The following is a 27,975-nucleotide window of genomic DNA, read 5'->3' as shown; positions in this document are numbered from 1 at the left end:
GGAGACCCGCCCTAGAGTCAGCTCTCAGCCACTTGCCCAAGTTCCTAATCTCTCACATATGTGCTTCACACAGCACCTTTCATAAAGCCAAACCATGCATTCTCTTCAGGATTATTGTATGTGTAACAACTGAACTTACCTGCAGGTCCCTAAATAGACAAGTATTTAAATAAAGGCATCACTGAACAGTTATACACTTCAAGAGACTCACGAGTTCGGTTCGTAAAAGCTGTGAAGAAATCTGGAAAGTTTTTCCTCTCTCTTAGTTAAAAGGTCCAGGGTGCCACCACCAGGGCAGGCTGCTGCCCTTTCTGAAAGCAATGGCACCTCCAAAATATCAGGAAGCCCATTAGGGATGACAGATGTCGCCAGGCAGTGAGTGGATCTTAGCCTCTTGTTTAGGAATATGTTGCAGTACACACTAGTGGCATCTATAATAAATAAACATCAAGAAGGGTTTCTGGCTGTGCCCGGTTCTTTTGGGAGACAGCTATTTCCTGCATCTCTGAGTTACCTAATGTTAATTCAAAAGTCACCTCCGAAAACCCTAGGTATTCCCCGTCCCCTACCACTGGGGGGTGGGCACCCAGAGGTGGGGAACACCGGCATACGTCAGAAAGGAAGAGGCCGAGATGGCAGCGGGGAGACTGGGGCTCTGGGGTGAAACCAAGGTGCTGGCTGCGAGAACGGGGTAAGTTCTTCGCTTCTGAGTCTCGGTTTCTGGGTTTATGAAAGTAGAAAGAGCTTATCTCAGGCTAAGGGAACTGGATAAGACCGCCATGGCCAGAGCGCTTTGCTACTCAGGAGGCTGTGCTCCACCTTCCTCCCTTTCTTCCTGAAGCTTCTCTCTGTGGTTTAAGCAGGGCTTCATCTTCTGCTTCCCCTGGGCCTCAGGCGAGGGTCAGGCCAGTGGCCGCTGACCCAGATGGGAATGTTCAACTGTTGGTAATGGTAGCTTGGGAGAGAAGGGGTGGGAGCGGGTGGGTGGCCGCAGTGACCTCTGGGGAGCTGCTACCTGTACGTAACCTCCCACTCAGCGAAGGGCATCGGGAAGCCCCACCTGAGCTCACTCTGGGGTACAGAGACACTTAGCATCCTTACACGCAAGCTCTGCAAACACAGTTAGTTCGGAACAGCTTTTGCCAGCTGTGGGACCATCGGGTTTCCTCATAGTTTGCCGTTCCTCATCATTAACGGGATCCCCACATTGGACTGTTAGTCTACACCAAAACTCTTTCTGTTTCTCAATGGCAGTACTCTTTTTCTTGTCTCTGGACCTTTGTCTTTTTCTGTTCTGTCCCCCCAAAACCACTCTTTCCCTTGTCTGTGTACTTAACTAACTCCTTCCTATCTGCTAGCCCCTGAGTCAGATGTCCCTTCCTCCAGGAAGCCTTCCCTGACCCCCAGCCTGGGTGCCCCACCTGGTTGCTCCCACACAGAGCTGTTCACGTCTCCATCACACCCCGGATCACCCTGGCTAGTACAGGGGAGACCAATTTCCTCTCTCCTTGGCCTGACTGAGCTCCATGTGAAAGAGGACCCTGTCATCTGTCTTCTTCATCCCATTATCTCCAATGCCTGGCACAGCGACGGGCACACGGCAGCTACTCAGGATGCATTTGTCAAATTGGACTGAACCCTGTTGTCTAAAGCAATCACGTAGACTTATACCACGTACCGGAAAAGGCCAAGGGCAGAAGACAGGGAAAGCTAGGAGCGTTCAGGCAGATTCCGATTGGACAAAAAAATATTGCTCTTTCATTTTATGAGGGAGATAGAGGCTGGACTGGTAGGGTTTTGCAAGAAAGTGGCCAGAGGGAGGATGACACTGAGGCAGCCAGACGGAGGTGGGTAGTTGGTACATTGGTGACGTCAGTAGCCTTTCCCTCTCTCCCTGTCATGCCCCGTCCCCTCTGGGCTGCATTTTCCCGCAAAGCCTATTGCCACTTCCTCCTGAAAAGCCGGAGGAGGAAGACCTGAAGGCATTCTGTGATTAGCTGCTTATTAAACTGCTCTTTCCATAGCCGATGGAACTGGCTAAAACCAGGTTTCGCGAAGACCTGATTTTTTTTGCCAGGTGCTTCATTTCATTACTGAATAAATGAATGAATGAGTGACATGGCCATGAATAAAGACATGTGGCAACTGCCAGGGCTCCCTTTGGGACCCTCTCAACCATTCTGGGAGTCCTTACCCTGTATTTTATTATTCTAAAAGATGACATGGGGTGGGAGGGGCGGGGCTTCTGTTACCTTTTACGTGACCCCCTGGAGGAGCCAACTCGGGCAGGTTGTAAATCATGAATGCTCCTCCTCATTCCAAGTTACCCTTGGAATATTCGCGCTTGGGCCAAGGTGGACCTTTCCCTCCTGTTTCCCCGCCCCCAGCTCTGACTCCCTTTTCTAAGATCACCACGAAGCAAGCTGCTGGGCTTAGGCCTTGATTTGCACAGACCTCTTGTGAAGCACAAATACCAAGGGCTTGGGTGGCATGTCCCATTATGTGGATGACATGGCCATTAGTCACCATGGTAACCTCCCTTCCCAGGGCTTTGTGGCTCCACAGGCCTGATTTACACCAGTCTCTTCCAGATCTGAAGGAAGGGGTTCTGGGGGCCCAAGCAGCACAGCTGGGAGCACCTTCCATTCATCACGTCAAGGCAAATACCCCAACTTTCAGGTTAATAGCAACGACCCCACATCTCTAGCCAGTAAACTGAGACATGTACTCTTCAAAAATCCACAATGAAAAGAAGAGGAGAATAAAAAAATAAAATGAAAAGGACACATATTTTCCATGTTTTTTTTCTTCTTACAGTAGCGAACACAGAACAGGTGGTTACAACTGCACCCAAACTTTAGACTGAACAGGCCCCAAAGGGTGGTGTCCAGATAGGCCAATGGCCACCGTGCTGTCACCCATCGGCACAGCTTTCCAAATGACTTGAAATCTACCAGCCCCTGTTTAACTTCCTTAAAAAAAAAAAAAAGGAACCCATCATCTTTGTCAACATCTCTGTACCCCACAAACTCTATTGACCTGGCAACAGAAAGAAAGAAACCCAGCACCCTCCCCTAGTGGACCCGGGGGAAATAGGTGTCATTACCTGTCTAGGCCTGGCCAGCCTCCGCGGGGACACTGTCGGAGTCCGAGTCGGCCGGCTCCGTGGCGCCTTCAGGGGCGGCCTGACTCCAGCTGTCCGACCGGTCAGAGATGGCATCCTCCTCTCCAACTGTCACCTCCACCCAATCCACGACTCCCGACTCCTCGTTCTCGTCGCTGCCCTGGCCATCCCGGCTGTTGCCCTCTGACCTGTCCGAGGTGGCCTCTGAGGGCTTTGCTGCCAAACCGTCTTTTGCTGGCTCGCTGCCCACTTTCACCCTGGGCACCAGCTTCCCCAAGTCCTCTTCGCAGAGCTTTTTGGGGTCCTTGTGGTATTGCGGCCCCGCCTCATTCCCGTTCTTTGGGCTCTCAGTGATGACAGCCTTAGCTGTTTTCCTTGACAGGGCGTCATAGCCGTGGTCCTCCGCTATGTGCTGCTGCTGGTACTGCTCCAGCCACTTCAGAGTCCCAGTTTTCAGCAAGCATCTGTTCTCCTTGAACCAACGCACAATTTCAGTTCGGACCAGGCCGGTCTTTGCCGCTAACTGGTCATATTCTTGGGGTGTAGGCCACTGGGTTCTTGCAAACGTGCTCCTCAGGAGATGGACCTGTTCTTGACTTTTTGTAATTGCTGGTGAAGGGCTGGGCAGAGAACTGACCAACTGGGCACCAGAGAGCCGGTCAAGGCGAGACAGAGCACCGTTGGGGGCCAGCACCTCCTGGCCTTTTTTCCCAGACCCCATGGAATCCAAGACGGCTTGTTCCATGCTGTCCCGAAGCTTCCTCCTCTCGGAGAACCAGGAGTCGATTTCCCTCCTGCTCAGCTTGGTCTCCACCCTTAGCCGATCCAGTTCTGCTTGGGTCGGAAAAGAACTTTTCAAAAAGCTGTCTTCCAGGATTTTCACCTGACCCTGTGTTTTCTCTTTGAACTTCTGCGGGGCAAAGTCTGGGTAGGCATGATACGTGCGGCCATGTCGGGAGGCCGCGATGGCCAGCTGGTCTTTGGCAAGGGATTCGCTGGTGATGTGGACGATGCCCCTTTGACATCGATACCGGTGGTCACTGAACCACTTCTTGATCTCACTCCTGGCAAGGCCGGTCACCTCGATGAGCCGGTAGACCTCAGCATCATCTGGGAACTGGCTCTGGAGAAAGCTTGCCTTGAGATGGGCTATCTGCTCCTTTGTCTTCTTGCGGTCGCTGGCTGGGGTTGGCACAGGATTGGGCACCCTGGGTGGGGGCTCGGGCACAGGCACAGACACAGGCACGGGCACGGGCGCGGGCACGACGTGTGGACGCTTGGGCTCAGGGGCAGCTTGCGGAGTCACCAAGGGTCTCTTCTGGCCGTGGTTGGTCACTCCGGCCACAGCAAGCGTGATGGGGGAGCAAGAGACGGTTGTTGACCCACTGGTCACCTGCGTCAGCACCAGGCTGGTCTGGCCGAGGATCTGGCATGGCACAGCTGTCTGCAGGATGGGCTGTGGCATCTTGGTGGGGGCCAGCTGGGTGGGCAGCACAGTGATTGTTGGGGGGACTGTCTGGATGGTGCCATTAAACATCTTCTTCCGGGCCTCCTCTACTTCCTCTGGGGACCAGCTGATGCCGTGCTTTAAGCGCTGGGTGGCAAACCAGATTCTGATGTGCTCTTCCGGGTGTTTGGACGCAGCCGTCAGCCAGGACAGCTCCGCCTGGGTCGGGTAGGGGAACTTGTTGAAGGAGTTGATCATGGTGGCATTTGTGTCCAGGGCAGAGTTGTATTTGGTAGTATTCAGTGGGACGGGGACTTTGGGGACAAGGTTGATATTTGGCGGGAGCTGGACGGAAGGCATGACGTGCCCTAGCTCCTGGAGCAGCTCCACGCCTCCGAGTCGCGAGAGGATCTCAGCTGCGTCTGTCACCAGGCGGGCAGTCCCTTCCATGTGGTTCTCAGGGGTTGCCTCCTCAGGCTTCTTGGGCACCTTCTTGGCATCAACTTTCGGTTTCCCTGGCTTCATGATGGGGGTTTTACTCACCGAGATCCCAGGGTCATTGTCATTGCTTCCAGGGCCACTGGTGGGGATGGACACAATGTGGTTGGTGGCTTCGATGGATTGTTCCAGGACAGTTTGATTATTGCGTTTGATTAACTTCAGCTTAAAGTTGGTCTCCCCTGGATGGAACTTGGAGTTGTGGTCAGACAAGGAGTCGTACTTTTTGGTTGTGAAATTGCATTCGGCACACACGTAGAGGGGGTTGAGAATCACGTTGGGGTGCTGCATGTCCACGTGCTCCGTGAACTCGTTCAGGTTTTGCGTGGAGTAGGGGCAGTATTTGCACTCATAACCGCCTTGGAGCTTTTTGGATGGGTTCTCCCCTGTCGATTTCACCTCTATCACTTCATTTTCTTTGGAAGAGTTTTCAGGTTCTGCTGCCCAACTATCCTTGGCCATTTCAGGCTGTGGCGTGCCGATCCCTTTCTCTTTGGCCTTGTCTCCTTCCTCAGGCACATCTTGTTCTAGTACCTGGGATGTCCGCACCATGCACGGGGTTGTAGATTTTCGTTTGCTCGCCATGCTGCCCGTCTGTGTGCGATGGCTTATTTTGGGGCGGGGATGGGGGGTGGAGCACGTAGGGAAGGGGCTATGAAATTTTTGGAACAAATAAGGTCAAAGAAAGGCTCTTGGCTTTATTCCCCCTCCAGTGACTTTGGCTTCCCTTCAATGCTGAAGTCTAGTGTTTGAGTTTCCAGAATGATCTCAGCACAGAAAATTGTAACTGCTCCAACCATTAAACACAAGAGACAGCATCGTATCTGTGGGACAAGAACAAAGACAGGGTCAGTGTTTATTTACAAGGAAAAAGAAATTAGCATTTCTTTAAAAAAATAATTTAAGCTCTTCACATGCATTTCTTTCCTTTTTTTTAACCCTCACCTGAAGATATATTTATTGATTTTTAGAGAAAGAAGAAGGGGGGAGGGAGAGAGATAGAGATGGAGGTAGATGGGGTGGGGGGCAGGGAGAGAAAAACATCGATGTGAGAGAGAAACATTGATCAGTTGCCTCCCATATGCACACTGACTGGGAATTGAAATTGGAACGTAGGAATGTGCCCTGACCAGGGATCAAACCTGCTGCCTTTTAGTGCATTGGACGACGCTCCAACCAACGGAGCCACCCAGCCAGGGCCACTAGCATTTCTTTCTAAGTTGCGCTCATGACCCATCACAACTGGCATCCAAAGCAAACACCCAGGTAAGCTTAGTTGGCGTGAGAGTGGGCACATGTAAAAATGACAGATCATGTTCTCACGTTCTTCTTCTCTTCCCTTCTTTGGGAAGGGATGTGGGAACTGGCCCAAAGCAAGCAAAGGAGAATGCAGCTGGCTTGTTCACATTTAGCGAGTGCGGATACAGTAGAGCAACAAAGGTACTGAGGCCTTCTGGGGCAGTGGGTGGGGTGGTGGAGGGAAAACCGCAGGTGAGATGTGGCTGGGCTCTCAAGTTGCTTTAATTGCTGGTATATCAGAAGCAAGACACTTTCCTGGGGCTGGCAAGTGGCATTTATATGGACATTATTAGAAAACAGATACGAATTTTTGTCGCTTGTATTAAAGATGTAATCACTATAGGTAATCCAGAAAATGCATTGAAGTATAAAGAAGAAAAGAAATCACCCCAGTATTATGGTTTCTTCATTTCCTTCATTTCCCTTGAAAGGTTTCCCATTTCTATAAATACGGAGCAAAATAATGATTTAAAAATGGCTGCAATGATACTACATTGTAGAGATGCACCATACAGGATGTATTTAGCCATTCAATTTTTATTGGGCATTTATTTCCAATTTTTGGCTCTTAACAAAATTGCAATCGACACCCTGAATCTTTATTTCTGATCACTACTTTTGGATGAATGCTTAGAGAGAAGCACAGAGTCAAAGAGAACCACTGTTTTAAGTTCTTTTGACTCAGAAGCCAGAGTTTTTGCACCAGCTGGCCTTTCCCTTGGCAGTGAACGAGAGCGGCCGGGTCACCACGCAACCTGAACAGACTGTTACCGTGAAAAAGCCTTGCCGATTATGCAGACCAAAACCGCTTTAATATGCTTTTGTCCTGTCTTTTTAAAAAAGTTATATTTTATTGATTATGCTATTACAGTTGTCTTGGTTTTCCCTCCTCTACCGCCCTTCAAAAGCACCCCCCAGTCCCTCAGGCAATCCCTCCACCCTTGTTCATGTCCATGGGTCATGCGTGTAACTTCCTTAGCTACTTCATTTCTAATGCGTACTTTACATTCCCATGGCTATTCTGTAACTACCTATTTGTCCTTCTTAATCTTCCCTTTTGTCCTTTTTCTTGATTGCCATTAAGTGCGAACAGTTTTCAAAGACTTCCTCGCAGTTTGTATTCTTTCTTTGTGAATTGTCTGTTTATGCCATTTTAAAAATCTGATGCTCAATGGTTTGATTATTAATTTGTGAGAGTTCTTTCTATATTAGGAATATCAGTACTTTATTGGTTGCAAAACTTTCCCAGTCTATCATTTTGCCTTTTAGTTTTTTGTACGGTGCTTTTCGTATTTTACATGTGAAATTTTTAATTTTCAGGTGGCAAATTTATCAGTCTTTTTCTCTTGTGGTTTCTTTCATTGTAATTTCATACAGAGAAAGAAATTCCCTGCCTTGATAGCCAAGACATACTATTTTGTGTTTTCTTAGAGTGTTTTAGCTTTATTTTTTACATTTAACTCATCTGGAATTGAACTGGTCTGGAGTTAAGCTGTAAGGCACACCTCTAGCCATTTTCTTGAAAGTTACCAATGATCTCATGAGCATGTAGTTACCTTTTCTCTTCTCACAAATTTTTGGAACCATCTTTGTATTATATTACATTTGTATATATACTAGGGTGTTTCTGGGGCATCTATTCCATGCTTCTTATCTAGCTATCGCATATATTATGCTTCACTGATTTTTTTTTTGTGGTAGATTAGAGCATGTTTTAATATCTAGTAGAGTAAGGTCCTCCTTACTATTCTTCTTTTGCAAAACAGTTCTGGGTTATTTCAATCACCTATTCATATAAATCAATTCTCATAAATCAGAATTATCTCCAAAATCAACTAGAATTTTAATTGTGACTGCATTAGACAAATGCTAATTTGGGAGCAGAGGTACAGTTTGTTTAGTAGGAGGTAGGATACATGAACAGAACCCAGCCTGGGGAACCAATGGGTTGGGCCATGTTGAGCGTCTAAATGCGTGGGCTGAGTTAGAGCGGGGTCCCCTTTTGTGGCTAACGGAGGAGGGAGAAATGTTTTTAAAAGAAGGTAGCTGACCTCCAGGGTGAGGGGAATGGAGGGAATGGAGGAGGTGGCATATCCCCTCCTGCCCCTCCCATTGGCTTGGGTTTAGATGCCGTGACAAGAGTGCTCAAGGCAGGAAGTGAAGACTTAATTTCATGAGCTGCTCTGTGGGACTCTCGGCCCACAGCCACCTGCTTAGGGGCTTAGGTGACAAACCTGAGCAGGGTGTGGGAGAGGGCGTTCCTACCTTGTGCACCCAGAACCTGGCCACCCCACGGCTGGGACTCTGCCATCTTCATGTGGGTGGGCGAGGGTCCCTCAGGGTACTCGTGAGGACAGGACACAGGCAGAGCAGAGCAGAGGGGAACCAGGTGTTTTTGATGACCACTCTCCATTGACATCTTTAGTTCCATGTCCTCACTGAACACCAGACTCTTGATTTTCTCCTCAAACATGTGTTACCCTCTCTGGAGCTCTTCTCCATCAGTGGCTCCACAATCGCTTCATTTCCACCATTGCTCCCTTGGGCCAACGACCTCTTTGCCTCACCCCACACAATTAACCCACACAACTAACCCGTTATCCATCCTGTTGACTCTGTCTTCCAAAGAAGTCAACCGTCAAGTCGCTCCCCCTTCTCCCTGTGGTGTCTCAGACACCATCATCTCCTCCTGGGGAGCCTATGGCAGCCTCTCAAGGGTCCTCTACCTCCTTCCTCCCAGAGCAGCAGACGTTTTAAGAGAGGACTCCATCCGCGCGGCCTTTCTGCACGAAGCCCTCCTCAGAGTGGGCGCCATGTCTTCACGACAGCCCGCAAACCCTGGCACGTTGGGGCCCCGGCTTCCCTCTCCCCGTCGCTCACACTCCGGCCGCTGGGACAGGCGCGTCGCCCCCACGCTGAGCCTCTGCCAGGGCCTGAGCCCCCGCCCTGGGCTCTTCCCTTTTGCAGCTCCACCGAAAAGTCATCCTGCCCGAGAGCCCTCTCCTCACGCCGGCCCATCTAGAACAATGCCTCCCCCAGTCTATTTCCTCACCCTGTTTTGCTTTCTGCATCGCACTTTTCAACAGTTAAAATTTATTTATATCCTTTGTGGTTGAAAAAAAAGGGAGGGGAGGATATTTACTGACTTGTTTGCTGTTTGTCTCTCTCTCTAGAGTTGTGCTCTTGGTAGGGCAGCCACTAGCCACACGTGGCTCTTCAAATTTAAATTATTTTTTAAAAACCCACGCTTTCAGTCACACCAGCCACATTTCGAGTACTCAAGGGCTGCCCATGGCTGGCGGCTACAGTTTTAAATAGTGTAGGGCATTTCTATTGTTGAGGGGTGCTTTACTGGACGGTGCTAGTCTAGAATAGAAACTCCATAAAGGGAGAAACCTTTTGCTGTGGTTTCCCCAGAGCCCAGAACAGCACCTGGCACACAGCACGTTTTCTATAAATACTGGCTGAATAACGAAGTTAACTGAAGAGTGGCTACCCAGTGGAAGCTGTAGCTGATATAGATTAATGAGGTATAGACGTGCCTCATCTGGGTGCTTAGTAGTGTGTGTGCATGTGCCTGTGTGTGTCTGTGCCACTTGTGTAATGTGTGCACGTGTGTGTCTTGTTTGTATGTACTGGGCCTTGTATGAGTAGAGGAATTCTCTAAGGGGAAGGAGCCCCCACAGGAGTTCCTATTGAAATGGCAGAATGTGACTTAATTTGTACCCTGTAGTCAAGAGGCTTGGGCGTTTGAATTATAATCTTTTAAAGGGAGGGAGCAAAAGGAGACTTTTCTCCTGCAGAACAAAGGCATCAATCAGGCAGAAGTGGGTGTAGGGGAGAAGAGACCTTTCTCAGAGAAACTCCCGGTGTCTAGAATTATTTAAATCTTTGAAAAGTGAGGCTGAGAAATGAGCCCCATTGAGGTGAGACATCCTAAAAGCTTCCCAATGCTCCCCAAACTGTGGTTCAGAATAAACAGCATCTTCTAAAATTTAATTGGCAACCAGGAAGCCAAACCACAGCTGACTGAAAGGAAGGAATGGTGAAGAAAGGGAAGAGAGAAAGGGGGAAGGGCCCAGGAAACGCCGAGCCTTGGAAGAATTCATCTCTCGGCATCCCACTGGGGAGCGACGAGGACCACTGCTCTCGGGGGACTAGTCGAGGCTCAGGAAGGGGCTGAGTGTCTGCAGAGCCACAGAGGGAGTGGGTGTCTCTTTGGGAGCCTGGGAGCTGTCAAGGGAGCAGCAGGGTCTCGAAGCCGGGGTGGGGAGGCAGGAAAGGAAGGCGTGTCAGTGAAGGTAAGCGTCCCCAAACCAAGCAGATGAACAGCCATCGTAATTGACCCCAAGTTAAACAGTCAGGGCCAGGGCTGCTAAAAGACACTCTTTTCTCCAGCCTCCAAATTTGTCCTGTAAGTAGATATTGAGGGCTCTTCACTGAATACCTGGAACTTCCTCACATGAAGTTTGGACTTTCTTCCCCACCAACGAATGGCCGGATGCTTTGGCTTTAAATGTGGCAAAACTGTCCTGTAGCCATTTTCCCAATGGACAGCTAACATGCACTGGAGGCTCAGTGTTTACAAAGTGCTAAGCGTTTCACTTCTCAAAAGCCCTATGTAGACACTGTGACTCAGAGAGGTTAATGAGCTGGCCCAAGGTCGCACAGCCCAGAGCCATACAACTAGGATACAAACTTTATGTGCAGACAAGTTGCCTGGGGATCTTGTTAAAACACAGATGCCGATTCAGTAAGTCTGCATGTCTAACAAGCTCCCAGGTGAGGATGGCCTTGCAAAGGTGGACCACAGGCTGAGTAGCAAGGCTTTCTACGCCTTCCCAAGTAAGCCCTCCCCACTGAGTGCCCTCGGTCTCCCCCATCCCCACCCCCACTTCCAGAGCCAGGGCGGGAGTGTTTCCTGACCTGTCCTTCCAAGTGGCCTGCGGCCTTCTGGGGGAGGAAAAATGGGTCAGATGGGAACCTGGAAACCTTTCTCAAGGTGGCTGACACGTGGCCTGGCCGTCAGATGAGGGACTGTCGTGGCTCTTGACCGTGGTAGGGAGGCATCTGGGGAAGGTGAAGAGTCAGACATCAGAAATTCTGCAAGGCCAGGGGGGCTCAGAGGTCAGAGCAGGCGGGAGAGCCTAGGCCCTGGGCCGCCAGGGTGGGCATCTTGCCTACTACCCAGGAGCACACGGGCGACTCTCTAGAAGTCACATCTTCAGGCTTTGGGAGGGGGTGGGGGGCGGCACTCTCATTTCAGAGCCTGTTACTGGGGCTGTCAGAGGAAATAACAGGGCTGTCCTGGAGCTTTCAAAGGAAGCATCTTGTGGAGACATCAAAGCCAAAAAGGATGCTTTTAGCCTTGCGGGGTCTTCTGACAGAGCTGTTAACAGATTCCACCTCAGTTCATCAACGGCAGATTGCGTGTGTGTTGATCGTTCCTTTATGTTTTAACATAACAACATATCACGCTCCCGGCCCCAGAAGGAGGAATTCGGACAGCTGGGGGCTGGGGTGGAGAAAGGGATTGGATGCAGGGGTCCTGGGCTTTGCTCTCAGCTCCTGGCCTTGCAGCTCTCTCTCCATCTGTCTCTGCGTTTGCCTCCCATTTTCTCATCTGTTCAATGGGCATTTCTTTTGAAAGGTCACTGGTTACTCCGAGTGAATTCCTGACTTTTACTGATTTCTCCCCAGCCTACTTTAAATCTGAACTTGAATTTTAGGGTGGGCTTACAGCGTGGCTCCCACACCACCAGATACCATCTGCGGTGCTTCGTCAACATACCCATTCCTGAGCCCCACTCCAGACTTATTGAACACAGACGCCAGGAACAGGCCCAGGAATCTGGACTTCTAACAAGCGGCCAGGAGGTCTGGAAGCCTCGGCAGGAGGACATCGCTTGGCTTCTCCTGATTCAGAAGTGGTTGGGCCCAGGTCAACTCCGTGCCGTGAATACTGGAGGTGTCCCCAGCTTGTGTTCTACACTGAAGTTGAAACTAGAAACACCCTGGCCAGTGTGGCTCAGTGGTTTGAGTGCTGGCCCGCAAACTGAAAGGTCACTGGTTAAATTCCCAGTCAGGGCACATGCCTGTGTGGCAGGCCTGGTCCCCAGTTGGTGGTGTACTAGAAGCAACCTATCTATGTTTCTCTTACACATCGACGTTTCTCTCCATCTCTTTCTACCTCCCTTCCCCTCTCTCTGAAAATAAATAAAATCTTAAAAGAAAAAAACAAAACAAAACAAAGAAACTAGAAATGAGCTCACATTTCCTGTAGTCCCAAGGGTTGTGATACGTCAGAGGACGACGCAGAAAGGGGGAGAACTGTACAGAATCACAACGGTGGAACAGATTGGAACAGAGAACGTTGGGTGCCACATAACGAGACACCTTTGGAACATCAGGACCACGATAGCTGTGGACTTCGTGGCTGAGGGAGGTGAGCTTTAAGAGGCCATTTCCTGTTACCTGTATCTGTGCTTAGCTTTTATTGCTCAGTTGCTCAGACAATTTTTTTTTTTTTTTTAACAAAAAGAAAAGCAAGGGCTTGCTGATCTGGTTACGCATAGGTTGGAAAATGCAGTACAAAGATGTGGTTTACGTGCATAATCTTTATTATTCCCACCAGACCACCAGATGGCTCTGAGCTCCATTTCACCGGTGAGGAAACTGAGGCTTGAAGAGGCTAAACGGGCTGCTGAGGGGGTTGGAGCCCAGACCGCCTCCCTCCACACCCACTGCCTGGTCCCTGTAACACACAGTTGTTAATTGTTGTTAATGCTATTTCCTGACACCGAGTCTATAAATTAGATTTCTCACAAGTTCCGAGTGGCTTTCTCCCTCTGGGAGTGTTCAAAGGAGTAAGATTTTAATTGAATTATAATGTCTTTTTTCACAGTGCTATCCTTGAGACACTCTCCTACTAGGTAGAAGAAAGCTTGCGTAGTCTCCTCCAGCCAAAAACAATTCAGTGGATGAAATGACGTTGTGGCTGTTCCAGGTGGCCCACTACATTAGTGTCACCCTGTATTTAGATGACATGGGGCTCTGAGAGGAGGCTGGTGTCCTAGGAGCGGTAACCTGAGACACCACTCAGTTACTGCTCAGGGGCAGAGATCTCCAGCTTTGCCTGAGAAGGCGGACCTTCTGGGCCTAGTGAACCTGGAGCGCAGACTCCCTGGTTTGCTCAGGCACAGTGGGTTCCAAAGTCCCGCCTCCCTCAGCACTGCAGGAGGCGAGGACCTGACCTCCAGCTGCCCTGCGGCCCCTCAGCACTCACCGCCAGAGCCCGCCTGCTCTGTGAAAGGGGCACAGGCTGGGGGCAGGCCTCCCTGGTTTGCATCCTTCTCTGCCCACAGCCAGCATGCCTGTCTCACAGGCCCCAAGCCACAAGCGACCCGGAGAACACCCAGCGTGGCCCTGCCATTCAGCAGGGCCAGCCTCTGTGCCTGCAGCTGCCAAATGCAGGGACTCTCCCCCTGCAGGACGGGACTCTGTGAGCACCTTTAACGGTGGCACATTGCGGTTCCCTAGGAGGGTGACCTCAATCAGTGAGCTAGTGTTTGCGATGAGGGACTCGGCAATGTGGGTGCAGGTGGGTCCCTCTGTACCTCCTCCTCCTGGGTCTACCCTCCGATCTTCCGTACCTGCCCCCCGACAGCCTCTCTCCGCTGCCCACCCCTGGAGAAGCTGCAGCATATTTACATGGGCCTGTCTCCCCTGAGGCGTGCTGCTCCGAGATCTATAGCACCGGCACCGCTATTTTTAATTCTCCCAACTTTGCCTCTCTGTTTTAGTCAAAGATCCTGCCTTATATCTTGCTGAGAAGATCAAGGTCACAAGACAAAGGTCACCTTCTTCCTCATCTCCACACTCATGTCTGTCCTCTCCACCTCAGCGGAGTTGGCCGGGCTCCCCACCGTAAGGCTAACCCTGCTACCTGGCCTCCTGGCAGCACTCGTCAATTCTTATCTCCTTTCACCTCATCTCCCGCCCTTCGGTTACAAACACTCCAGGTTGCCATTTCCCTAAAAAAGTCAACAAAGCAAAAACAGACGTGAAAACCAACACTGAATTTCCCAACGCTGCTCTGTTCCACCGTCGTCCGCACATGTATCATACCCGCTCTGGCCTCCGACGGCAGCAAGAAGAACACAGGCTCCCCAGTGAGCGAGGCTTGCCTTCTGGGTCTGGTCCCAGCACTCAGCAGTGTGCGAGTCTCAACGTCTCCACTGCAACATGGGGAGGAAAATGGTGCCCTGTCAAAGGCTTGCTGAGAGCATCCAGCAAGCTCTCCGAGCACGAAGTTCGGCTCTGGGCCCCACTCAAGATGAGCTCTGAGCTCATCGCTTTAACACAGGTACCGTTGTTAAAGTGATGCAACCATCAAATGTCTCCAAGGAAGGTTCCTGTTGCTCATCTCTTCTGTTGCTGCACGTTTATCCCTTACCTCAGTGCATTCTGTCCTCCTGCTCTGTTGATGCTTTTTTTAGGCAACTGCCAAATAGATCCCACATCACTGCCTCTGGAGGGTGGGAGCAAACAGCCTTCCTGAAGCTTCGCCCCAACCCCGACTTCCCTGGCCCGTGCTCCTGGCTCTGTTCCCACCAGCCCCTTCTTTGCTACCTCTTCCGTTTTCTGCTCCTACAGCTTCATCTCTATGCCCTTGGCTCTTCCTCGTTCTTCTCCTCTCCATCCTCCTTGGTGACCTCATTTGCCCAAAACTCTCCACTCATCCCTGCAGATATATGTCCACCGGACCAGCCTTTCCAGCCCCAGCCCCAGCCCCTCTCTGCAGAGCCACAGACCGTCCGTTCTGACAGCTGGTTGGCAGTGAGAACAAACTACACGGACTTACAAATGGACAAAGCCTGCAGCAGCCACTTGCCACTAAAATTTGATTTAAAACAAAACAAGGCCAATATGATTCATGAAAACCAAGGGAAAGAATAAATGAAAAACCGGACGCTCCGTATCCCACAGGTTGGACAACAGACTCTCCTCAGTTAGCCCCATCTGGAAGGGTATGTCTGAAGGGGAAATTTGGCAGAGGCTGGGCTGGCCTGTCTTCAAGCCCCCTCTTAGTGTGCGTTCTGTGCCTCTGGGCTAATCACCGGGAGTCTCTCAAAATTAACACAAGAGCCAAGCTCATCACCTGCCTCCTGAACCAGATCTTTCAGTAATCTTTCTTATTCCAAACAGAAGCACCACAGTGCACCCAGTCACTCAGGCTGAAAACTTGGATCCGTCCTGTTCTTCCACTCTCTCCCCAGCCCTGGTGTATGATGTACCCAGTCCTCCTGACGCTGCTTCCTGGATGTCTCCTAATTCTTCATTCCCTGCTCGAGGCTGAGTCCTCGGCACGGTTTCCCACAACAGCTGCAATTACTCCCTGCATCCTGGCCCGACCTCTGGACTTTGCCTGTTTGCGGGAGGCAGCGCCTGTGCAGCATCCTCTCCTTCCTCCAGTTCTTTCTAGAGAAAGACCCCAACCGGCTCTTGGTCCATGTGGATCAACCAGCAGCACATGTGTGACTTGGTCATGACCGCTCAGAACATCATGTCCCTTATCAACAGTGAAGGGAAGGGGTGGGCTCACGACCCAAGCGGAGCAGGCAAAGCCACTGGGGCTCCATGCTGGAGCTTCTGTTGGAACCAATGGGAGAAACTGTGTTCCTTTTCTGGTGGCGCTGCTGATGAGAGATTGGATGTGAGTGCAGACACCGAAGCAGCCATTGTGCCACACTGTGTGTGGGGGCGGGGGTGTGGGGCGGGGCACATGCCTGAGAGCTGAGCTAGAAGGTGGGTTGAGAGATGCAGAGAGTGAGTCCTGACAACATCCCCCTGAACGCCGCTATGCCTGACCCAACACACTCACAGACTTTTCCATTAGGTCAATTTGCTCAAGTCAGTTTGATGGGCTTTTCTCTTCCTGTCACCTATAACTGAAAAATGTTCCGACAGACCGAGTTCCAGGCAACCTCCTCGCTGCCACCCTTGCTTTCTAAAACAGCAATTCTCAGCCTTGTCCTGCCATGACGGACAAGTGAGGCAAAACGCCCATTGGCAACATCCTCTGATTCTTGTTGTGCTGGCTATTGTTCCACACCATTCCTTCTCCCTTAAGAAAGACTCTTAGGGCATTTGTGAGGACGACATTTTTATAGGGACAACATCGAGTCCTCGCTAATCAAGAAAAGTGAGTCATTTGCCAATTTCAGTGCTTTATTTTTAGAAATAATGGATGTCATGGTTGAACATCATGACAATGCATGTCATGGTTGAACATCATGTTGCTAAACAGGAACCTGACCACATCATCCTTATCTTGCAAACCTCTGTCAGAGGGCGGGGAGCAGCCTGTGACAGGTGCCCCTCCGTGCCCTCTGCCATCCTTGAATGTTCCAGGTATTTAAAAAGGGGGAGACAGCAGAGGACCGATTTTTTACTTATTTATTTATTTTTCTTTTTATTGAATTTCTTGGGGAGAAGACTTACTTTGTAGAAACAGAAAGATGGACCTTGGAAAAGAGAATGCAGCTCAGATACGAGTTCGTTCGTTTGTTCCTTCACTCGCTCATTCCTGAGTGCCTGCTCGGTGCCAGTCACTGCTTTAGAGGATCAAAAAATAAGACATAACATTCCTGCCCACAAGGTGCTTATAGTCTAAGAGGGGGAGACAGAAAATAACCAGAAACAGAGACCTGGTAGAGAGAGGCGAGAGCTCTGCAGAGGGTTTCTAGAAAGGGGATGGCGATGGGGTGCTACTTCCAACAAGACAGTCAGGGAGGGCCTCTTGGAGGAGGGGCTCCCCATACTGAGAGAGCCTCCTGACAGGTAACGGGTAACGGTGAGGATGGGGGAGACTTACTACCTGCTCCTGACGTCCTGCAAAGTACTTTCCAAGTTATTCAGTTGTTATTTAAAAGTTCTACTCTCCCCAAAGACACTGTTTTGAAAGGCATTCAAAGAGCTTCATTGAAAAAGCACCACTTTTTACTTGTCAACATGAAAACAAAACTCTCCAACGGTTTTACAGGGGAAAAAATGTCTTCTTTTTCCCAGTTAGGACAATTCAGGAAGAGAGAAAGATAGGGTGAGAACTCCGAATAGCTCCCAAGAAGAGGGAAGTGGGGAAATCATTGGTGTGCGTGTGTCTAGGGCAAACGTGAGAAGAAATTTTCATCTCCAGGAATAGTTTTACAAAGTGGATTAAAAAAACAAAATTATAGCATACAGTTTTGAAGTACTCAAAATAAAGCACTGTCTTGATAGCTTATAAGTAAAGACCTTGCAGCCAGATGCCACACTCTGCCTTTAATAAGAAAAGCTGAAGGAGAAAAGCCAGAATCAAGAACATGCACAGGACATCAGGGCTGAAACGCTCTTTGCAGTGACTTGAGCCTGGCCATCACATAAGGCCCATCAGGAGCTCCGGGAAGTGACAGTGTAAGTATGGCGAGAGGACCCAGGACCTCGTCCTTCACCATCAGTTATAAGACTTCAGGCCTTGGCTGGTGCGGCTCAGTGGATGGAGTGCTGGCCTGTGAACCAAAGGGTTGCTGGTTCGACTCCCAGTCAGGGCACATGCCTGGGTTGCAGGCCAGGCCCCCAGTAGGAGGCATATGAGATGCAACCACGTGTTGATGTTTCTCTCCCTCTCTTTCTCCCTCCCTTCCCCTCTCTCTGAAAAATAAATAAATAAAATCTAAAAAAAAAAAAAAAAAAAAAAAAAAAAGAGAAAACTTCAGTTGCCTATCTGCCTGGGCAGGCGGGCGGAGTTTCTCTTAGCAGCGGGCTGTCCTGGCTTGGGATAATGGGTTCTGCTGGGTGGTTGTCTGTCTCCAAGTCCATGGTAAGATCAAGGTGTTTTGAGCTGAATTGGTCCTCGCGAGGCCAGTTAAGCAGAGTGGGCAAGTCCACGAGCTTTGGAATTAGAACGGCGCTGCGTTTGAATCAAGGCTCCATTCCGCACCTGCCAGTTGTATGATGTTGGCAAGGTACTTCAGCTCGCCTAGATGTGGTTTCTTTACCTGTAACTCCAGAGTGAATGCCTGCCTCATAGGGTTGTTAGAATGCCGAAAATGATATAATGCTTGTATAGGACCTCATCAAAACCCCAGGTAGCTGCCAACACTCAACCCACGGTCGCAATGCTGATGATGATGCGAGAGCAGTCCCCACTGTGATGTCTTCTAAAGCAGAAATTAGTCTTGTAGGGAGATTATGACAAAGGCAAGGCCAAACTGATTCCCTGGAGGGTAGCTCATGACTCCAGATCCAAGTTGGGACAATTGGGAAATTGTCATTATGTGTGTCTGGCCTGGGTTTCAAATCACAAATCTACCATATTGTAACTGACATCTTTACTCCCTCTCTTTCTCTGAGCAACAATCCAAAAAAAAAAAAAAAAGCAGCAAGATTAAGACACACTTTGAACCACAGTGGCTTCCTTATTTTTGCAGTTAATATTTTGCAGTTAATTATCGTCTTCTCCAAGGCAAAGATTCCTTTTTTATTCAGGGTAGAAAGAATCCTAACAGTCGCCACCACACACAGGCACCCACCCCCTCCCTGCACACCCACCCGCGCACAGAAAACCGGGGCTGCGAGAAGAGCGATGTGTTTCTGAAAGCGGAAAAAAGAAATCTTGCTGAGACAGAAAGAAAAAGAAATGAACTCTGGTTTTCTGTGTCACATACATAAATAAATAAGGTGTTATCAAATGTTTAAGATGGGCCTACTCTGATTTACAAGCCATCAAATTCTGCTATCAAAACATTTAGAGAGGCTGCGAGACTGGAGGGATTTATCGAATCGACAAGTCCCGTGTAACCTTTCCATTTCATTCCTTGGGCGATGTGCATACACTTCATCTTCCCGGAGCCGGGAGAGGAGAGCGATTTCTCTATTCCCCAGGCCCAGCGCAGGGCCAGACAGAGCTTTTCAGCAGTCGCTGTTTCTACGTGTCAGATCTCTCTCCCTTCTGTCCAGCCCCCCTTCCCTCCAGCCCATCCTTTGCTTTCCCAAACAACCCACAGCTGTCTCTTGAACCCCTTTTATCTCTGTCTCGAAGAGACTTGCCGTCCCCTCAAAGCCCAGGAGGAAGGTGGCAGGGTTACTTGTACTCTCTGGTACGATGTCCTCCACTGAGCCCTTCATCCACGCCAGTTCAATCCCCGACAAAAACCAGACATTTAAACCGCAACCGGGGGCTACATTTCTCATCTCTTTGCAGAGGACACAGGGGGGTGGCAGGCTGAATAATGAACCCCTAGGATATCCAGGTCCTAATCCCTGGAACCTGTGAATGTGACCTTATGTGGCAAAAGGGACTTTGATGATGGGATTAAGGATCTTGAGATGGATTATCCAGGTAGGCCTTAGTGTAATCACAGGTGTCCTTAAAAGCAGCAGGCAGATTATTGACTATATTCCCTACGCTGTACTGTGCATCCCCGGGACTATTTTGTAACTACCAATTTGTACTTCTTAATCCCTTCACCTGTTTTACCCAGTCCCCCCCCCGCCCCCCGGCAACTGCCAGCTTGCTCTGTGTCTATCAGTCGGCTTCAATTTTGTGTGTTCGTTTATTCGTTCTTTAGATTCCGGGTATAAGTGAAATCGTATGGTACTGGAAATATTGGGTGGAACACTTTGTAGAGTATATGATTGTCTAACCACTGTGCCGTACACCTGAAACTAATACAAAATAATACTGAATGTCAACTGTAATCGAAAAAGAAAATTTAAAGCTCTTTAAAACAAGCGGCAGGCAGAGGAAGGCTGGGCTACAGTTAAGGAGGAGGCAATGTGGTGATGGAAGCTGAGATCAAAGTGATGTGCTTTGAAGATGGAAGAATAACTGTAATAGCATAATCAATAAAATATAATTTAAAAAAAGATGGAAAGAAGGCGTCACAAACCAGGGGACATAGGCTGAAAAAGGCTGGGACATGGGTTGTCCCCTGGACCTTCCATAGGGAGTGTGGCCCCGCTGATACCCATGGTGTCCTGGGAGGTCTCTGTGACCAGCAGAATGAAAGATCACACACTCAGGCCCGGTTTAGAGATGGTCCTGCATCTCTCTCTCTCTCTCTCTCTCTCTCTCTCTCTCTCTCTCTCTCTCTCTCTCACACACACACACACACACACACACACACACACACGGCACCGGGAAGTGAACCACCATCATGGGGTGCCGCAAAGGGCCATGGGATTCTGTGGTCCTCCTGTTCCCTGTGGCCCTGAAGCAGCTGGCTTGATAGGACAGCAGAGCGACCTTTTGAAGACTCAGTTTCAGCAGCCACAGGAAACGAAAACAATTCCCATTTCCATGGAGCTGACTATCTAGAGCCGGACGTAGCCTTTAATTAAGAAATCATACAAATTCCTGGCTACTGACGGACTGACAGCAGCCGGACAGCCTGATGTTGTCAGGGAAGGCACTTCTCCAGGGCAAGGGCGGGGACTGCCACCCTTGGCTCGACACTGGCATCGGCAGGCGCGCTCCTCAATACCCCGGTGCTCAGGCTGCTCCCTGTGCCAGTTAAGCCAGAATCTCTGGGGGTGGGGTCCAAGCATCTGTATTTTTTAAAGCTCAATTCCAATGTGCAGTCTGGTTTGACGAGCACTGGCCTCGGGCCAGCCACTTCCCAGGAGCCCCGGAACAGGGTGACAGACTACGGAGCACACTCTGAGCGGGGCGGGGGGGGGGGGGGGTGTTATTCTCATTGTTTCCCTGCTAGGTAGGGTCATAAATCTGGACTGTCATCCCACGTGAGCAGTTGTCAGAAAGAACTGGTTGTTCTATTTGTGTTCTCCGCTCCATCCCATATCCATTGTCCCAGGCTAGGCCCTGCTCCTGTGTCCCCTGTGCTGTCATAAGGGCCTCCCAATCCACCTCCCATATGCGGCCACTAGGCTCTTCCAGGGCACTGTCCAAATGGCTGCCTTGTGATCTGCCTGAAAAACAGACCAAAGAGCACCACTCCCTGGCTAAACCCTGCTTTGGCTCTCTGATGCTCCCCAAATCTTGTCCAAATTCCTCCGTATCATCTTCAAAGCTCTGCCAATACTGTCTAAGCTTCTGACCCACCTTAAGGCGCACTCTCTGTTTGTAACCCGCCCTGCGCACACCCACCCCCAGGCCTTGTTCACGCTGCCTGGAATGGCTGTCTCTTTAAAATCTTTCTTTTGAACTTAGCCAGTCTTCCAAAACTAGCTTGAATCGCTTCTCTCACAAGAATCTGTCTGATTCCTCTGCCAGATTGTGTGCTCCCTCCCCTACTCTCAAAGAACACAGCCTGAACTTTCCACAGGGCTCGGTTGGAGTTACCCATCTAGGTGTCTTTAGGGTCAGGGGCTCATTCTGGACAAGGACCCTGTCCTCTTTATCGCTGTGTCTTCCACAGCTCTGAGCCTGCTCAGTAGGTGCTCAATCGACATTTATTCAATCTATGAACATCGATCACACCCCGTTACTTTATCCTCCAGCCTGCACATTTCCAGCCTGCAATTTGTAGAAGACAGGCCCAATAAGAACCTCATTGGGCAATTATTTCATTTCAAGGGGGACAACAAATTAGTGCTCTCTCTAGTTCTCGTAATAGCTGACGGTGCAGTAAGTTACACAGTCTCGCCTGCATTTCTCTTAATGGCAGGGTATTGCTGACTCAAAGCAGGACCAGAGGTCTGTTAATATTCCTGTGTTGTTAGCAGCCGAAGTAACCAAACAATAATCACTCAGAGACCCTCAGCTAGCCAGCCACTTAGGATCAGCCACGGGATGGGGGGCACGGGGGCTCTTCTGCTCTCTCTGTCTGGGCCACTGGCTGTTGATTGATTGGCTGATGGTTTGAACAGAGGCAGACCCAAGAGATCGACCAGGAGTCTGAGAAGACTCTCTCTATCTGGACTTCAGGAGTGACAAGTAATTTTAAGAATGAATGAAGGATGAGGTTGAGGTGGTGTCCACACCCGATGGGGCCACTGGCTGGTTCTGTTGGCAGGATGACAGACACATGCTGAACTGCCCCCTCTACAGCCCCCGACTGCCTCCAGGGTAGGCAGGAAAAAACGTGACCAGAGGACAAGAGAATCTCTTCCTATTACACAACATTACCACCAACAGCTCCAGGCAGGCCACTGTGCCAGGCGCATTATGTGTTATTGCTGAACTTCACAAAACCTTGAAAGTAGGTGTTTTACAAATATGGAGACTGCAGCTCAGAGATGTTGACCAATGTGCCCGAGGAGCAGAGCTGGTCCAAGATTGAGCTGGGGTTCAAACCTGGGCTCCAGGGCATGGCTTTTGAAGGACACCAAAAGCCTCAAAGTTGGGGTGACCTGACACAGGAAATGGTGCAGGAGGGAACAGAAGGAAGGCCTATAACAGAAACAAATAAACTATCGTCCAGTCATTCAAAGGCCTCCCTTGGACAGCTGCCATGTCATCCATTCAGTCAACATGGAAGATTCCACACACCATCCCGGAAATCCCACAGAGCCTCTCAGAGTTCCATGCGAGCAATGGCTAGGAACATGCTCCGTGGAGAGTTTTCGGTAGAACTGAGGGACCGACGCTGTGTAAGCCTTAACATCTGCTGATTCTGTAAGTGGGTATATTTAGTGGTAGAACAGTTTTTCTTCCAGTTTCGTAATGCTTAAAAAAAAGTCCTGCTTGTCCTATTTTTTTTCTTTTTTTCCTTTCCTTTCTTTCTTCTTTTTTTTTTTCATGAACTTGCAAGTGAGGTTGCATTCTTTCCATAGCAACGCGCTAGGATACTGACTCTGCTGGAGAAGTCTAAGCAGGACCCTGGAGGAGGGAGAAGAAATGCGGGGACCGGGTGGGGAAGAAATGCTGAAACTGCAACACCCAACGGGAGGGTTGAAGGGGGAGGAGGAAATGGAAAACCAGCCCAAAGGCTGGGCCCTGTGGTCCCCACCTTCACACACACTCTCTCCTTTCTTCCTCACAATGGCCCTGGGCGAGCATTCTTATTTCCATTTCCTTGAGGAAACTCTGGATTTGAACCCAAGAATCCAGCAGGTGCTGCTTCTAAGCAAGAGCTCCAATGGCACAGCGCTGGATGCACACGGCCGTGTCACAGACTGTGGCCTGGCACTGTCTTGTGTGCCTGCGTGGAGCTCGGCCACTTTGGCCTGAAGGCTCAAAAGCCAGCACCTCCTGCCAAGGGTGATGAGCATTAAGCAGATCCGTGCTGCCCTTGTTCTTTCCAACGTGACCTTCCACCTTTCATTTCTATTCTCTGAGAGGTGGCCACTGCGCTGAAGTGGAGAGCATGTGGGATGGAGAGGGCCTGGCAGCCCTTAAAACATAATCCTGTGGGAGAATATATGACATGGGAACATCCCCATGTAACGTTAAGTGAAAAACAAGGCTATGACAACACCATATGATTCCATTTATCGGATGTCCAGAAAAGGCAGAATTAGACAAGAACCAGTGGTTTCCAGGGGCTGGGGGTGGAGGTTAACCACAGAGCACAAGGGAATTTTGGGGGGTGACAGAATGGTTCTTGGTTTTTGTGGTGGTTATTCAACTAACGTGGCTTTATCACAGGTCAGAGAACTGGGCCTGGCTGCGGCAGCCATACCGCGAGGGCTGCAGGAGGGGGTTGCCTGCCCAACACTGAGGCAGAGGGAGATGGAAGGCGAGGGTCTGCCCCCACTAGCACCCACCCACGCCCCAGGTGGTCTGGGCTATTTCACAAATCCTGGTGCCATCAGCTGAGCTTGGGGGTGTTAGAGAGGGAGGAGTTCGTTTCCACAAGAACAGCGAGGGTTGCCGGGGAATGAAAGACCTTAGTCAGACTCCAGCTTTATTCTTTTCCTGCCCATTCATTTAAAACTCCTTGAATGAGCTTACTCCCTTGGTCTGCAGCTCCCCATTCTTGGATTTAGCTCCCACCTTCCTCTCTCTCCCTGAAAACTGTGCTCCAAACAAATGATTTCTTAAGGGCTACCCCCAGGCAGTGTGCTCAGCTCTGCCTCTGTCCTTAGGCAGTCAAATGGCTGCCCAATAAAAACGTTGGCTGAACGACTGGAACGACCCAGGCCGGTAGGGCGCAGTTTCTGACCTGGAAACTGTAGGATTCCTGTGTCTCGGGTTCCTCATCTGTAAAGTGGGCCTGAGTCAAGGTCAGTGCTCAGGAGATGCTAGCCATTAGTTCTGCCATCACAGTCTGAATGAGTCCAGACAAGAGGAACAGAGTCCTGAGGGCTATAAAGGTCAAAGGAAGGTGGGATCATCTCCAAGCAGGGGGCCCAGAAAGCTGTCAGAGGAGAGGCGTGGTCCAAGGTGCCTCAGGACTGGCCTGCGCCCTGAGGGAGGAATCCCAGCAGCTTCCTTGGGTGGAGACCTACTGTGACTGACAGTCTGCTCTGGGCCAGGACGGGGAAGTGACTGTGTGTGCCTCCTTGGCCTGGGTCATGTTTGTTTTAGGATCCAGACATGTCGGGCACATCAGGAATTCTGGGAGGACGGGCCAGCCAGCCATTTTCTGAACTCGAAGGCCTGAGGGGTGGGTGGGAAGTGATGTGCCCCGGGAAGGCACACACGCCGCCCGAAGAACGCTGCCTTCGTCATCGGAAGGCAACGCCTGAGGCCTGATCTTCTGCGGATTGTTCTTTGCGCAGGTTCCAAGGATCCCTGTCTAATTCCAAGAGTGGGGGACAAGTAGAAGCTGACAGAGTTGTCGCAACAAAAATCTCTGCAAGCAGCAGCAGTGTTTGGGCCCTGTGCTGGAAAGCAGCGTCTGCGTGTGTGTCGGTAGGCGGGGGGGGGGGGGGGGGGAGCCCCCTCATGGCATCAGGGTCCACGGCGGGCTTGACTACGGTGGGGGAGGGCGCTGTGGGGGCGTGGGCACTCTGGCACAGCACAGTGCAGATGCTGTGTGGCCTCAGAGGGGCAAGGACAGGGGGCCCAAGTCTGGTAGGGGCAGGTAGTTTCATGATGGATCCTTAGAGTGAAGAATACCCACAGCGTTCCCTGAGGACTCCCAGAAAGAGATAGGGGACTGGAGCCCCCACCACGCTGGCTGGGGACAAAGGTCTGTGTGCAGTGGCCCAAAGGCAAGCCCAAGGCTGGGAGCCCAGAGAAACAGGTCACAGCTGTCATGCTGTGTGGGATCAGCGCTCCAGATACAGACACGAGCGGGCCAGCTGCCTGGCGTCCAGCGGAGGGGCTGGAAGGCTTTGCGGGGACAATGGTTGAGCCAGGGGAAGCTGTGGACGAGGGTCAGGAAGAGGAGGGACATCCTGGACCAGACGGGAAGTATGAGCAGACCACAGAGGCAGGAGAGGGAATGTGTGGCCAGGGAAGGGCGCGGATTTGGGGAGGATGGAGCTCAGGAGACAAGAGTGGGAGATGAAGTTAGGAGGTGCAGGGAGCGGGACAGGTAGATCAGGAAGAGCGGGACTCTTGGGAGCAAGGGCTCTGTGTTGTTCACCATCAGAGTCCACACCTACTAGCATGTCAGGGAGCTCCACAGGCAATGGTTAAATGATAAGACAAGGGAAGGAAGGAAGGAATTGGGGCTTTGGAGAGGGTAGAGGCTCCCCTTTCTTCACTGAGAACAAGAAGCAAAGGCAAGCCCTTTTGGCCTTTTGAAGGAAAGCAAACCTGAAAAGCAAGATCATGAGCAAACGGAGCCGAGAACGAAGGGTGTGTGTGAACTCGCACACACAAAGCAAAAGTGTGCGAGGTGTGTTAGCTTCTCAGCCCCGGGCTTCAAAAAAGTACCTCTAGGTTTAAAAGAAAGGAAACAGAAAGAAGAAAGGCACCCACGCCCCTCTGCACCGCACTGGGGTGGAAGGCACAAAGCAAATAGCCTGAACCCCCCGTGCCCCCTTCCTAGCCGCCACGCTCAAAGGGACGCGGCCCGGGAGATGCGCAGGCCAGGCTGCCCTGCCCAGCAGGGATGCAGCTGCGAACGAGCGAGCCTCCCCTCCTTGTTCTCGCCTTGTTGCCTGTCTTTGGAGCCTTGCTGAGAAGGAGAAAAATGGGGCCAAAGCTGAGATGAAAGAGCCTGTCATCTCATAAAAGAGCCGGGCGGTGCTCTGAAAGGCACAGAGGAGCCAACACCTGCCGTGTGCGCTTCAAGGTTTGAAATCCACCAAGGCAAGAGACCTGTCTGCCCTTCCCGCCGGAGCCCTGCTCCGGCACGTCAGGGCCCCGGGGACCAGAGTCGGCCGTCATACAGAGGGGCGGCCTGACAGACGAGGAGGAGAGGGAGGCGAATCTCCGAAGGGGCCTTGGTCCTGAACCCTGCATTTAGGAGAGCTGGGGACTTAAAGGTCCACCACCCCCTCTCCTTGCCTGGCTACAGGGTTCCTTTCACTTTCTTTGGTCGTTGGACCATTTTGTCATGGGGAAAAGTAGCCCCCACCACCAACAGACCTTTTCTCGTTGCCGTCTCAAAGTGAGGCTCCACCAGAGCTGAGGAAACGGCGAGACTGCTTCGGACCAGACACTAATGGAGATTTTTCTGCTTTTACTTACTCTCCTGAGAAATTCTGCAACCCTGCTAGAACCCAAGGCCTGGACGGAGTCCTATTAATCACTCAGATCTGGGAGCGGAAAGGTTTTCTTGCAGAAATGTTTCCTCCATCTCTGGGAGAGGACATGTAAGGCCAAGAAAGCAAAAAGCAGGGGCGGGGTGGGGGCGGGGGAGAAGGGGAGAGAGAGAGAGAGAGATGGATGATTTTCCAAGTGAACTCCCCAAATGATCAGTGCAGGACCTCTAACACATTTCTTTCCATTGATTTTCCATTTTCCACAAACGGAACCAGGAGGAGCACTCCCGGAAATCTCCAAGTTGGAAGAGAACACGCTGTCTTTTCAGGTTGTAAAGTGCCATGATGGTGGGAGAGACTGTGGGAAGCAGAGCCGAGAGGGAAGAAAAAGCTGCAGATTAAGCTCAGGGGCATTCAGGTGCTGCTTAGCCATGTTCATAGGATGGTAGGCTCTTGATTACCCGCTGCACCTGCAACTGTCACGTGCATCCACATGGAGAAAGCCTTGGAAGGGGCGTGAGGAGGCCCCGATGCTCTGTCTGGTCCCGTTCCTAACGGCTGCCTCTGCATTCTCTGTAGGGCACGGGGACTGGAGCGACGAGCTCTCAGTGTGCAGCTCGGGCCCTCAAGGGCTCTGTGGTGCTAACAGGGCTTCCGAGGAGGATGCGTGAGCAGCACGCAGTCAGCAGGAGCGGTGGGGCTGCGAGGAGCCAGACGCCACAGCCCCGGCCCAGCGTTAGGTTTTGGGAAGGCAAAGAAAAAAGAGATGCTCCCTTTCGGGAAAAACATACAATACTTACTGCAGCAGGAATAAGCTTAGAGAGAGGTGCCACCCCAAAGCAGTTTCTCTGGGAAGAACTGAATTACAGACTCTGAATGTCAGAAAATTCCAAGAGAGAGGTATGAAGCTTCGAAAAGCAGTAGAGAGAAATCTCCTTTTCCAGGAGCGGGCTGAAGCATCGGAATTAACCTGTAAGATTTATTAGTGAGTTGCACTCCGCTGTTTTAAGAATCGGTTACAAGTTTAATTAGCTTTGTGTTTTTTTGTTTTTTTTTTTGATAA

General features: G+C 50.7%; 1 protein-coding gene across 2 annotated transcripts in view; it reads right to left on the bottom strand.

Moving 5' to 3' along the window:
- ZHX2 (zinc fingers and homeoboxes 2) overlaps nucleotides 1-27,975 on the bottom strand; it is a 136,036-nt gene that overhangs the window by 7,504 nt on the left and 100,557 nt on the right. For both annotated transcript variants that reach the window (XM_054590443.1, XM_054590442.1), the window contains exon 3: nucleotides 3,107-5,893. In XM_054590443.1, the coding sequence (XP_054446418.1) occupies nucleotides 3,111-5,654 (2,544 nt within the window). In that variant the 5' untranslated portion in view covers nucleotides 5,655-5,893 and the 3' untranslated portion in view covers nucleotides 3,107-3,110. The remainder of the gene's footprint in view (nucleotides 1-3,106; nucleotides 5,894-27,975) is intronic.

Source organism: Pteronotus mesoamericanus, unplaced genomic scaffold (assembly GCF_021234165.1).
Source record: "Pteronotus mesoamericanus isolate MK-2021 breed Mesoamerican mustached bat unplaced genomic scaffold, CSHL_Meso_final scaffold_174, whole genome shotgun sequence".
NCBI lineage: Eukaryota > Metazoa > Chordata > Mammalia > Chiroptera > Mormoopidae > Pteronotus > Pteronotus mesoamericanus.
This window is presented reverse-complemented; position numbering and strand designations above follow the sequence as displayed.